At 42.3% G+C, this 13163-nt stretch overlaps 2 protein-coding genes and 1 long non-coding RNA gene across 4 annotated transcripts in view; 2 read left to right on the forward strand and 1 right to left on the reverse strand.

Annotated features, from left to right (window-relative positions):
* The window catches only part of aars1 (alanyl-tRNA synthetase 1), a 40034-nt gene extending 28835 nt beyond the window's left edge, over positions 1–11199 (reverse strand). For both annotated transcript variants that reach the window (XM_060061034.1, XM_060061033.1), the window contains exons 1-12: positions 11028–11199; positions 8001–8158; positions 7452–7640; positions 7082–7227; positions 5968–6159; positions 5713–5857; positions 5146–5291; positions 4723–4831; positions 4044–4194; positions 2249–2373; positions 649–793; positions 71–246 (exon numbers count right to left, since the gene is read on the reverse strand). In XM_060061034.1, the coding sequence (XP_059917017.1) occupies positions 71–246; positions 649–793; positions 2249–2373; positions 4044–4194; positions 4723–4831; positions 5146–5291; positions 5713–5857; positions 5968–6159; positions 7082–7227; positions 7452–7640; positions 8001–8144 (1668 nt within the window). In that variant the 5' untranslated portion in view covers positions 8145–8158; positions 11028–11199. The remainder of the gene's footprint in view (positions 1–70; positions 247–648; positions 794–2248; positions 2374–4043; positions 4195–4722; positions 4832–5145; positions 5292–5712; positions 5858–5967; positions 6160–7081; positions 7228–7451; positions 7641–8000; positions 8159–11027) is intronic.
* Positions 2763–3436, forward strand: LOC132464576 (uncharacterized). The gene is made up of 2 exons (XR_009527291.1): positions 2763–3045; positions 3250–3436. It is a non-coding gene; the product is annotated as an uncharacterized LOC132464576 (long non-coding RNA).
* A 480-nt stretch (positions 11200–11679) lies between the features above and the next one.
* On the forward strand, positions 11680–13080 carry exosc6 (exosome component 6). The gene is made up of 2 exons (XM_060061035.1): positions 11680–12080; positions 12277–13080. The coding sequence occupies exons 1-2, from the start codon at positions 11803–11805 to the stop codon at positions 12821–12823; spliced, it is 825 nt and encodes a 274-aa protein (XP_059917018.1). The 5' UTR covers positions 11680–11802; the 3' UTR covers positions 12824–13080.
* The last annotated feature ends 83 nt before the right edge of the window (positions 13081–13163 follow it).

A 13163-nucleotide genomic window follows, 5' to 3' on the forward strand; every position in this document is an offset into this window, starting at 1 on the left:
AAATATATTAGATGGCTTCCTGAATCCCAGTGGAATGTTTCAGAGCCAGTATGTGTTGAAGCACGCCTACATCTTCGGTGTCGTCGTCGCGCAGCATGAAGCCCTCGTCGAAGCTCTGGCCGCCCTGCTCGGCGTAGAAGGACGTGCGGTCCAGCACCACGCCACACTGCTGGCCCTCGGCCACCTCCTGGCAGAAGGCCCGGTCGCGCCGCAGTGCCAGCACGGTGGCACTGAGCTGCTCGAACACTGGCCGGCACAGGGGGGCGGGGTCAGGTTAAACACTGTCCGTCATGGAGTACCAATGCACTTGGTCACCAGCATTCTACGCATAATAGGGCTGTTGGAATTAATTCCGCTAGTAGATTAATTGCAATGCAAATTAACAAAGCCTGTGTATAGAGTGTATAGGTAGTAGTAAAAGTGATTAATAGGCTCAATTTGAGCATTCAAATTTCTTATATAATTCTATTATTACAAATAATAAGGAATGGAATTTGAATGGGATTAAAGAGGAACAGCTCTAACTCATAATGAGTTTAGTGTTTAATTTGTATTTTGGTTATAGGATACTTGATATTGTGAGAGAGCATTGTGAGTATAACATAGTTGTGAGGAGGTATTCATTGAAAACGAGTACATGCATCTTACCATATTTTCCTTGGTCGTCCGATGAATACTTGTATTTGGGGGTATCGTCCGTAGCAGGTACATTCTTGGTTCTCAGCTCCTCAATGGCGTAGATGTCCAACATGAGGTGGTCCGCATCGCCTGAACCCTTGCCCTGGGACTTCAACTGGATCACAGAGGATCACACACATACACACCTGTTAACATGGTTGTGCATGTATCTACCATTTGAGTCCCCTTTTCTCATCACCTCTTCTCAAAATAATTTCCTCACCCAATGGTGGACTGCTTTTAATAAGAGGGTTGTCTTTACACAGCTTGTTTCATCAAGATTCCTATCGATGCGAATCACTGCCAAAACGTTTTGATTTTAAAAGCTTTTGGATTTTGTATGAGATTTAAATGTAATTTATATTGCTCTGTTTATAATATATATATATATATATATTATTATTTTTTATGTTTGAAATATGGCATTTCATGTTAAACCATTTCAAAACCACGATTTCAAATATTTATGTTGCAGATATTCAAAATACGATATTCATGACTCATAGTCAAGTGATCAGAATACTGAACAAAAAATCCAAGCCATTAATATTCAAATATTATTCAAGTAGTATTCCAAGAACATGCCCAACCAATCAAGTCTGATCATGGTGGTTATGTTGTGTTTGGAGGGGTTTTGAACCCCCGAAGACTGCTGCGCTTTCTGAGGTCAGAGTTCCAGTACACATCACACTTTTGGACCGATTTTTGTATCCGAAATAGTGAAGTCAAAAAAGCATATTTGAAATTGTGTATTTTAAATGCTTTAACTTGAAATGCCATATTTGAATTCAAAAGGTCCATTCAAAACCAAGTTATTAAGATAACCTTTTGATGAAGAAATAATATTTCAATTTTATGAATTCATTGATGCACCCCCATTTCCATACACAATATTCAAATGCTTTTAAGATTAAAAAATGATGGCAGTGATTTGCGTCCATATATTCTATTCCAAATCTCATTCTGCATTATCAACCCATTTACCCCCTTTGATGCCAACAGGGAATAATTGTTTTGATGGATAATCAAAGGGGGTGCAAACAGCATCGGAAAGTCTCAGAGTAGAACAAACACGGATCGTTAACATAGATTAATGAGGCTTAAACACTTGGTGCAAACAAACAACCCGTCTTATCCCTCTGTGTTCTTCTAGCGTTATACAGAGACCGTCAGAACAAAGTTTGCAGGCAATTGCAGGTGCTGTGTAACGGCAGGTGCATACAGAGCAACTTCCGAGCGCACGGCCAGAGAACGCTGACTCAGGGTGAAAAAGGTGTGCCGGAGACAGCCTGAATTACTCTTTTGCTTCAGTTTTCTGCAAACTCTAAACTGAACAGCCACGGTCAACATTTATACATCTATGGAATGGAGTACGGAGGCTCAGGGTGTTACATCGCGTGCTCTTCACAACTCGTCGGGTGTCCTCAGTTTTAAGCCCTTCCCTTTCACTAACGGGACAATGACATACAGTAGGCCATCCTCTTTTGTTCAGTTCTCTCCCTGCCTGTCGGCCATCTCCTCACCTTGGCCTTTTAACCTCCTACCCCGATCGCCTCTCGGCCCCCCTCACCTGGGCCGCCTTCTTCTCCTCCTCAAAGGAGGGCAGGTCGATGACCATGCCCCTCTCCTCAGCGATAAGAACAGTCAGGTCCAGGGGGAAGCCATAGGTGTCGTACAGGAGCCATGCTGTGTCACCTGGAGAGGTAAAAAAAAAAACGGATTAGCCTTTCATGACTTTGTGCCTGTGTGTTGACAGCAATTCATAAATCAACTTGTAATATTGCCATGGCAGCATTAAAGGGATACTTCACTGATTCAGAACCGGCGTTCTATCATTATAAAATCGCTATTGTAATATAAAAAGTTTTTTTTCCCTCAGTCTCACCCAGTGTAAACACAATGTCCGCCATGTTTCTTCACCGCTTAGCTAGAGAACTAATTTGCAATGCGAAACAACCGAAGTGGATTTTTGAAAATCTATTGTTGGATTCGGACATTCAGGGCTATTAGTACGAGCCAGAATACAGCCAGGAAGAATTGACAAAATAGAGGAGGAGGCTGCTGCTGCTGCGGCTGCAGCTGAACAAGCCTTGCCTGTTGCCGAGGACAAGGAGCCGCCGGAGCGCGCCGGTTTGCTCTGTTCGCCTATAGACACTAACACAGACTCCCTGCGCTGCAGCGAATTTCAGCAATGACAGTTTCTTCCAGAAAAAAAGGCTGAATCTGGCGAGGGCGGGGCCGTGTGTAACCTCTCACCCAGGCTTTACACCTTATGTGAACACTTTGTATTGGATACATATTTACGGACCCAGAAGGTGAACTGGAAACGCCAGCCAAAGCCCGCCGGGAGATACGTCAGAGCATAGAGTAAGTGTTGTTGTTTTTTACTAACACATTGGCTACAATAGTCTTGAGTCCCGGGGAACATGACAATGTAGTTATCCGAAAGTAGCCCATCTTATTGGCAGAGCATAGGCTACGTTAGCTTGAAGTCTGTGTAATGCTGTATAGGCTACTCAAGGCATAATTTATCTTGCTTTGCTAATGTTGTTCTCTTTCTTTCTTACCCAGTATCGGCTTCCTGTGTTGTCCAGGCCATCAGAGCTAATTACCCAGCACAAGATGGGCAGTTCCGTGGCTACCAGGAGACATCTATGCTCAAGATGAGCTGTGACTATTGACTCTAGCAAACGCACCCTTCACTTTTTAATTTTGGTTGAATAGTTCATATTTTTTCATGAATAAAACTTCAAATTCATGTTGGCTGTTGTGATTTGTTTACTAACCCAAGTGCTGTTATACTAAAGTAGGCCTACTGTATAAGATAAACACTTATTTCAACTGGGGAGAAAAGGTTGAGTACAAATACTTGATATGCTGAGCTACTGTAATTAACAAATGTTTTTATGCTGTACAGTAATATACAAATGATGCGTTTGAAAAAACGAGAGCTGAAGTCTAAACTAGTCAATGTATCACGGGGATATGTTTACACAAAGTTGGCTCGCGCTACCACTCGCGCTAGTATAATGGGTCCTTCCCCCTCCAAACTGAAACAGGCGTGCGGTGCAGCGGGCGCAATGCACTGTGGGAGTTGGAGGATTTCTTACTTTTGAGCCAGAGAGTCACTTTCTGCCTTTTCTCAGGCTAAGATGAACCGATTTCAATTTTTTTTGCACATCTATAATACATAGAATTATTTACTTCCTATAACCTTCATAACTCCACCGGTGAAGTATCCCTTTAATTGATGTTGAGTTAGAGTGTGCTGCCAAAAATGTGCAATGTAAACATAAAACACCGGGCTAAAACTGCAAAACACAGAACACCAATGACAGATACAAGAAGTATAAATTAGGCCTTACCTGGAATGGTTTTGTTGTCTCCCAAGCTCTGGATCTTCCTATCGAGGATGCGTCGCCCCCTGGTGAGCGTTTTCAGGAACTGCACCTCCTCCTCGTTGATGATGTCCTTCACCATGTCTGGGTCCTTCTTCAGCTCAGGGAAGGCATCACCCTGTGTTAGGGGTTAATAGAGAGTCAAGAACAGAGGGACTGTTGGCATGATGGTCCACGTGTGCCCTGTAAAGTGCACCACGTAATGCGTCACCACTTAGGGTTGTTGTTTGAAATGTGACAGATCTGGTTCCCCATATTGAGCACTACTTAGTACCCATGATGCTACGTATAAGAAGTGTTCAGTGATTTTCTGCACAATTTACACACTATATCCTAGGATGCATGGCGGTTATCATTGACATCAGATTATTCCAATAGAGATGGTCTGGCAGATAGTTCTTCATATACATGTCACGCATATTGATTTCCGGAGCATAATTAGTGTCTGAAATTGCCTAGATACTTGTTCCCTAGTTAATTCATTATAGGGAACAGAAAATAACGGAACAAGTGAGGCAATTCAAGTAGTACAGCCAATTGGAAGGCAGTCGTTGCCATGTTTACTACATTCATGGCATACGGCCTAGAACTGAACAGACACGATTAAACAACAGGCTGGAGTAGATGGAGGGACAGATCCGCTCACCAGGGAGCTGACCACCACATCCACCAGCGTGGCGAAGAAGCCTCTCTGCGCACCCAGCTTCTCATGGGAGTAGCGCACGGCACGCCTCAGGATTCTCCTCAACACGTATCTGCAGCGACAGGGGAGATAAGGTTAATTGAACGGTTAAAAGGTCCCTTAATGATAGAGATGAATAATATTACAAAGTAGATAAGTAGGCATGTGGGAAATAGTCTTTTTAAATTTCTTCCTAAAGACAGGAGGTTGCCATTTTCCTGCACAAGGCAAAATTATTTTAATAAAAGTTAGTTAATAAAATCGCTAAATATTTGCACATATACCCGTTTTATTTATCTCGATTTCTATTTTGGAGAAAGCTTGTAACGGTGTAGATACTGATCAACTAGATGTACCACAACATTGCTAAAACCTGTTCCTGCTCACCCTCTCCCTGTGTTGTCGGGCCTACCCCCGTCAGACAGGGCGATGGTGATGGTGCGGGCGTGGTCGGCCAACACACGGTACGCCATGTCAATACCGTCCTCATCCTCGGACCCCACCTTACCAGTGTAGGCTCTGGCCCCCGTACCCTGAAACACACATCAACTATTAAGACCACCTGTCAAACAGGTCCCTTGCATGTTTCCAAATCCTCCAAAGGGTCACTGGGCTGAAAAGATGGAAGACCCCAGATTTAAAATGCTGTCAGATGCATTTGTTAGGGGAGCTTGGATTTCACCTGAGATGTTGCATAAACAGATCAGCAGGATCATGCAGATACATTTGTTTTTTATAAAATAAGGATCACGAAAAATGTGGATGCAGTAGCATACTAAATGAGTTACACCACGTTTATACATGAGAAGACAAACATGACAATCACTGAATAGTTATGGGGTGAAACGTGGCGATAATTTGGACTTTACAAAATGTGATTTTGGTCAATGGATAATTTTAGTAATGCGACATATACATCTGCATTTTGTATTCGCTGCAGAAGGTTGTCTGTACCTTCTCAATGGCCTCAAAGTAGGGAACGAAGAGGTCAGTGTCATAGTTGGACATCTTGTTCTGCAGGACAGAGACCAGGCGCTCCAGGCCCATACCGGTGTCAATGCTCTTCTTGGGCAGAGGCTTCAGCTCCGTCTCCGACTCTCTGGAGAAGGACATAAGAGACAGGCGTTAAAGCATCACGCACTGACTGAACACAAAGAAGTTCCGTAGGGATCAAGCTACTCGAGTTTCTCAGTGGATACCACTACGAACCTGTTGAACTGAATGAACACCAGGTTCCAGATCTCCAGGACGTTGGGGTCGTCCATGTTGACCAGGTGGGAGGCGTCCCGGCCTCCGATGCGGTCGTAGTGGATCTCACTGCAGGGGCCGCACGGGCCCGTGTCGCCCATCTCCCAGAAGTTGTCCTTCATGTTGCCGGGCAGGATACGGGCCTCTTCAACACTGGCAGATCAGACATAGAGAAGAGAGAAGGAACCGCATGCGTTTAAAATGGTTTACACACATTGATATAACAAAGTAGAAACCTGACCAAATCATAGTGATACGTGCTAATAATAATAGAGGCAGCCTGGTTAATGTGTGTCGTCTTCTGAAAGATGACGGTGATTAAAGCGGTCTGCTTTAATGGATCATGCTAGTGATTGCATGACTAAAGCTTTTTTCTGGCATCACTGTATGGTCAGTATACCAATGCTTATGTGAATGGCAATACAAATAAAAAGATCAGGCCAGGTGCTGTAATTGATAAAGGAAGCTGGAATGTATGTTGGCCTACTTAAGATATGTGGACAAGTGGTGTAGAAAAGGAAAGATATATATGTATTTTGTTCAAGAAAGAGCCCCGGTGTCTAAAGTCACCAAGTAGAAAACCAAACAACACAGTCAGTCTCATGAGGGAACAGGCTTATATCCCAGAGGTGTAATCCCACGATATTGTGCAACTTTTTTAACCTCAGAGATGAGGCAGACCTTTCCGTTCCTCGAAAAGGAAAAACAAGTTTACCAATATAACCCACTGGCCTCCTGAGTACCACTGCTAAGGGGATAGCGTGACATAGTACTAGTCAGCCACCTTTAATTTAGTGTCTCAAAACTTTGATTGACAAAAGCTTACATAATTTATTTAACTTATTTGAATCTTGAATCTGCATGTACTAATTAGGTATACAAACCTCAACTGACGAAATATGTCCAAATGAGCCAAAATGAATGAAATGGTAGTTAGGTATGGCTTCAAAAATTTTAAATATGCCAGGGATGACATAAATACCCAAGAGAACAATGGTTGCAATATTGTGAATCATAAAAGATGCAACTTTTTTTGGTATTCCATCTAACTGGTATTCCATCTAACTGGGCTTACCCAAGGTCGATCCAGATCTGTTTGCACTCCAAGTCAGGCTCCAGGCCTGCCTCCTCACAGCCTCCAAAGTAAGTGACATACAGGCGCTCGATGGGAATGCCCAACTCCTTGGTCAGAAGCTCCAGGGCCATATCACAGGCCAGATTCTAAGCAACAGGACCAGACACAATCAGGCTAAGCAGAAATTTATCATTATCGTACCTATACACAGCACATTAATAAAGTTGTTTGTGACTTTGCACTCCTGCACCGGATATGGCCAAACAGCTTTAAAGTTGCCAGTCTAGGGAAATGGCCTTCTTCAACCTCCTTTCATGCAGTGAGGGCAGAAAAACAACCCAAGTGACAAAATCAAAATAATGCATTTTACCTTAAAGTAGTCTCCAAAGGACCACGAGCCAAGCATCTCGAAGAAGGTGTGATGGTAGACGTCCTTGCCCACATCGTCCAGGTCATTGTGCTTGCCTCCTGCGCGGATGCACTTCTGCGTGTTGGCAGCACGCCGGAGCCTGGCCATGGGGTGGGAAGGGTCTATGGTGTTGAGGAAGATGGGCTTGAACTAAGGAGGCATGGCAGAAAATAGGGTGTGAGCAGGGGTAGATTGGGAAAATATTCACCGGTTTTCTGCCTCTAGACTTCAGGTCTACGCAAGGTTCTAACGCGGCTAATGTTGACAGTATCACTGACTGAATGCACTACTCACAAAAATGTAGGATAAAATAAGGAAACTATATTTCATCTAATATAATAGTCCCTCATGTTTCATCCTGACCTTTATTTATGGAAACAGTCAATGAGCGGATATACGATTTCTCCGAAAACTATGTTAAATATTCTTACATTAAAAAAAACATCCCCTTGAAGAGCGAGAGAAATGAAACCTCCCTTGCTTAACTGTCCAAAGAGCACTTCATGGTACCTGGTTCATGCCGGCGTTGGCGAACAGCAGAGTGGGGTCATCCATGGGCACCACGGCCGACGAGTGGACATACTGGTGCTCATGGCGACGGAAGAAGTTGATGAACTTCTCACGGATCTGAGCTGCACTCAACAAAGAGTCCATTCTAGACCGACTTCCTGCACATGAACCAAGAATAAAAGACACACATGTAGCTTAAGGACCAACCTTCTGTCTTGAATCATCATAGGTCTTGACCTATTTCATCTTTACAGCCAAATACATGCCACGTGGCAATAGAGCATGAAAGACAAGTACACCTGGTTAAACCAGCTGTATAAATCCCTGCAGTTGTCTGCTCACGGCCCAACGGCAAACAATACACGCTGTGGACCCAAAAAGAAAACGCATACACACAAATATTAAACAAATGTTAGTGAAGAAGGCCTCACAAGGCTTTAACATGATGAGGTGTGGACATTTTACGTTTATGCTTGCATGTCATTTGTGGGCTGAAAATTGCTCTCAACAAAAGCACCAAGCTCTGGGTGGTGCTTTGGCCAAAGGCAAGGAAACAAGCACGCAGAGGAATAACCTGGGGCTGAAGAGGCAGTGGAACTTATAATTAAAACCTTTTGGAAGTTGCAGAAATACAAACCACCAACAATCTCTGAATGTCTTGGTCAAATCTCATAGGCTTTTGGTTAAACTGTCCATCGCTATCAGAAATGAATATGGAAGTGTAATAGTGCCAAAGGTCCTCAATGCAAAAAGGCATGTTGAATGACGTGAATTGAATGAGAACTTTGATGCCTGAATTGTTCTGCAGTTGAATTTGGTTGCAATAATAACATCTTAATTTCTCTGCAGGCCGTAGTCAATCAGGTTTAAATTGAGTCTTAACATTCACTATCTGGGTATCACAGGCAGAGCAAAGGATTGCAGATACATTATTGTAATTTGTAACCAATGTTAACAGTTGCTCTGAGGCGGCGCTTGCTTCAAGCTCTGTGGTTATGTGAAGTTATACTTTGTTGACCAACAGGACAGTAGGTTTTATTTGAGTGTACTGTTGCACTTGGTTCATCTCCTCTGGTGGCTTCCACCTCCACACAATCCCACCACCACCAGGCACATAAACAGTTGAAATAGTGCAATAGTGGATCGGCAATCCATTCCTCTTCCTGTGATACCCGGATGAAGATGATATTTTAACAACCAAGTCCAACAAAAATTCACGTAATTCAACTTGCCATTTTGATTTGAGGACATTTGGCCCCATTATATTTCCATAAGTGAACATGTTGTGGCTTGTGCAAACAACTGAAAGAGCGTTCTTCCCACAACCCTTTGCCTTATAGGCCCTGCTATTAAGTCGGAATTCAGTCCAAGCAATAGATCACAAAAGTGACGGCCCCTTTTTGAACAGCTCTGGTCCCGAAAGCTAATTTCCTGTTCAATTACTCCATTGACTTTTCGTAAAATAATTATATAAACAGTTTTAAGCCTCGGACTAAGCCAATCTTTCGTCAAGGTAGTCGTGAGTGACTATAAAACATTCAGGGCAAGAAATATTTGGAAAACATATGAAAAGATAAAAGGTAATGTAAAATATTTTGTGAAAGAGTGAAGGAACTATTCATCCCATAAACACAATTGTTTCTCTATCTTATAACCAGTCATTATATTGTTAAGTTGTGTCATATATTCTGTGTGTGTGTGTGTGTGTGTGTGTGTGTGTGTGTGTGTGTGTGTGTGTGTGTGTGTGTGTGTGTGTGTGTGTACCGTTTCATATAGTGCATAGCATTGTCATCGAAATGCTACATTCCTTCACTCGCGTAATAACGTTACTCATTTTTAATACATGTGAATTCAGTCTCAAATTCCAATTACATATTATTTCAACATTATTTATTCCTAGCCTATATTCTACCAAAATTAATAAAAATTGTTGTATCATACACTTTTACTCTTTTTATTCATTTTTATCATATATTCACTATCAACATATTTTTCAACATGTAGAACTAATTTCCTCTACAGCTCTTAAAACAACTCTAACTTTCCTTTTATCGAAGGGAAATCATGGTTGCTTTGTTGCAAGCGATCGAGTTCAGTTCAGCAGTCATCGATGTCTTTCGCAGGTGCGGGTAAACGTTTCCATGGAACCTATCATTGATTCAGCACAATTCCCAGCTCCTTATACCACATCATGATTGATAACTTCCTTAATAAGTAAACTTTAACAAATCTCTCTGTATTGTATAGCACCAATTCCCAAGAATGTACAAATATAATGACATATTTAGAACAATCAAGCCTAGATATTGCTGCTTCATCAATGATTTCCAACACAAGGGGGATAATGGTGTACTGTTCAGTAACCAACCTGGCCATTGACAACGATGTACGCAACGTGAATGCTAAACTGCTGAGTGGAATACTAGTGGTATTACTAGTTGTAGTGGTGGCAGTTGAGCCCCTTCATGTCTGGAACCATTTTCAAAGCTAACAGATGAAAAACAGCCCTGTGTCCCTCTGGTAACAACAAAACAACCCCAGTGGCAGCCTCCGGAAAAGTAATAGTGCCCAGGGAATGCCTCCCTTCAACGTGTTATATTTGTTTAACAGGTAACAGGTGCAGCTACAACTGCAGTCACACGTTACAGAAGCATTATTGACAACCCTTAAGTTGACATAATATAAATGACACCGTGACAGATAAACGGAGAGGACCAATGGTCTTCAATGTAATCAATCACACTTGCATTTTAATTAAACTATTACAAATAAAAATAAAAATGTATAAAAGTGCTCGTTCCAGTTATAACATCCAACCAGATTTTAACAGTGGCAATCTTATAATAACCATACATCACTGGTAGTCCAGTTAGCAAGTGAATTAGCCGGTCAAGCTAGCCAGTCTGTCAGGTTATACTTGCCTTCTGAAAAGGCTATGTTAAACTAAATTGCCATTTGACAGGGCAGCATTTATTGGATAATGACGCGATAATAACGTGATATGCATGTTACAATGCTAATACTCACACAAGTTGATGTTCTCGTAGAATGGTGCAGTAACAGCTTCCAAACACAGCTTCAGCCACGCTGGTGAAGTGACAAGGAAAATGAAGAGAGGGAACACGCCCAATGCCCACCAGCCCTCGCTATTGGTGTAGTTTCACCAGCATAGTGGTCAAACGTAAACTCTATTGGATACAACGCAACGTCAATCCAATTCGAGCCCGCCGCCGGGTTTAGTCGCATAGCTTTGGCTGATGCAATGAAAAAGACAAATCGATTACATTAAAAAATATATTTTTTTGTTCAGTAGATGATGTCATAACATTGGACATGGAGCATGGAGCTAATACTTTTATTAAACAATGTTTTCACTATAAGTGAAAAGTGTCCAACTGTCCTCTGTGACTGATGCAATGAGAATAGGTCATTCTTAAAGGAAAAATCACCCATTACTAGAGCTGTTTTATACAGTCTTGCTTTGTATCTATTTGAGATAATATATATTTAATATATAATAGAACGCATGCTAGTACTAGTTACGAATTTGCAAATTAATTTTGTTTTGTTTTTTCAACCCATCCATTCGTTTTCGCTCGTCTGTAACTATATCTAAACAATTGTGTTGACTAAATTAATAAAGTAATATACCTAATGTTCAATACGTTTGAACCATTGCGGTGCCAAACCAGTCGGAACCGTTTTCGTGTATTATGTTTCAGTCGGGACATATTTTGAGGTAGAGCAAATGTAGTTGCTTTCTTCTGCCACGCTGAGGAGATACTTCAGTCTTTAGTTTACCATGCCGACTGACACAAAAAGAGTACGAGGCCCTGAAGTGTCACAAAGTTTGTCTAGGTTTATCTGCAAACCAGAAACAACTTTACCCTCGGATGGCACAAGAGCAGATGGTAGAAATCGTGATCAAGTGGATGTCCGACCGGTTTTTGTCCGTTGTGGACTTGTAAGCCAGGCAAAGGGCTCAGCATACATCGAGGCTGGAAACACGAAGCTGATTTGTTGTGTCTACGGCCCAAAGGAAACGGAGCGAAAGGATGAGACGGACATGAAATGCGGGAGGTATGATAACATGACTTAAACAGCTAATACTTTAATAATTTATTTTTGTGTTGTAAGCGTTTCATCATACTGGGTCCCCACAATATTATGTTATGGCCTACTTGTCAAATAAATTGTTATGATAATAATATTTAAGTATGAGCTAGTTTAGGAATTAATGCTTTGACTTTTTTGTACCATCAAATGTGTTTTGCAGGTTGTTCGCCGACATGCGATTTGCCCCATTCTCCTGCCCAGAAAGGGGCTCCTGGATCCAGGGTAGTCAGGAGAAGGACCTGTCCCTGATGGTACTGGAGAGTCTGCAGCCAGCAGTGTGCCTCCATAAGTACCCCCGTTCACAGATTGACGTCAATGTAATGGTCCTCGAGAACAACGGTTCAGCCTTGGCCCATGCCATCACATGTGCATCCCTGGCCCTGGCCGACGCAGGGATTGAGATGTACGACCTGGTGCTCGGCTGCTCTATTCGACAAGACGGTGCCTCATACCTGATTGACCCTACTTTCCTTGAAGAGAGCGGAAGCAACTGGGCAAGTGGGGAGAACCAGGGAAGCCTGACGGTGTCTTTCCTCCCCAGCTTGAATCAGATTTCTGGCCTCCAGTCCGATGGAGAGATGGGTGAGGAGACTCTAACAGCAGGAGTGCGTACATGCATTGAGGGATGCTATAAACTCTACCCTGTGATCCAGCAGGCGCTGGTCAAGGCTGTGCGTGGGGCAGCCCCACCCCCTTCAGAGAGCTGAGGGGCAAACACAGTTCTGTTGTCCTCCTCCTCCAGTTGTGCTTTAAAAAAAAAATGGTTTATTCGTGATGTATTTCATGTAGTTTCATTTCTGAACTTTGTCTTTTTCTTTAACCAATATACTTTTTAAAATATTATCTGGCACTTCGATAGATTAAAAATGAAGTACATTCTGTATGAAATATGTCTTGCCATCAATACATCGTAACACACTATCCCATATCTCATTATTGATTTGCATAAAACATTGAAATTGGTTATCTTGTTGACATGATCCCTATTTGATGTCAATAACATGGTTCAGTGTTGCTTCTTTTGGGTCTCTATCCAAGTCCATGGTT

The sequence above is a fragment of the Gadus macrocephalus genome, chromosome 9 (genome assembly GCF_031168955.1).
Source record: "Gadus macrocephalus chromosome 9, ASM3116895v1".
In the NCBI taxonomy this organism is placed as follows: domain Eukaryota; kingdom Metazoa; phylum Chordata; class Actinopteri; order Gadiformes; family Gadidae; genus Gadus; species Gadus macrocephalus.

What these genes read in the sequence shown, in the direction of transcription:
- exosc6 (XM_060061035.1), top strand. Translation starts at nt 11,803, where the DNA reads ATGCCGACTGACACAAAAAGAGTACGAGGCCCTGAAGTGTCACAAAGT. An exon ending in ACGGACATGAAATGCGGGAG is followed by an intron (nt 12,081 to 12,276) that starts GTATGATAACAT and finishes TGTGTTTTGCAG; the next exon opens with GTTGTTCGCCGACATGCGAT.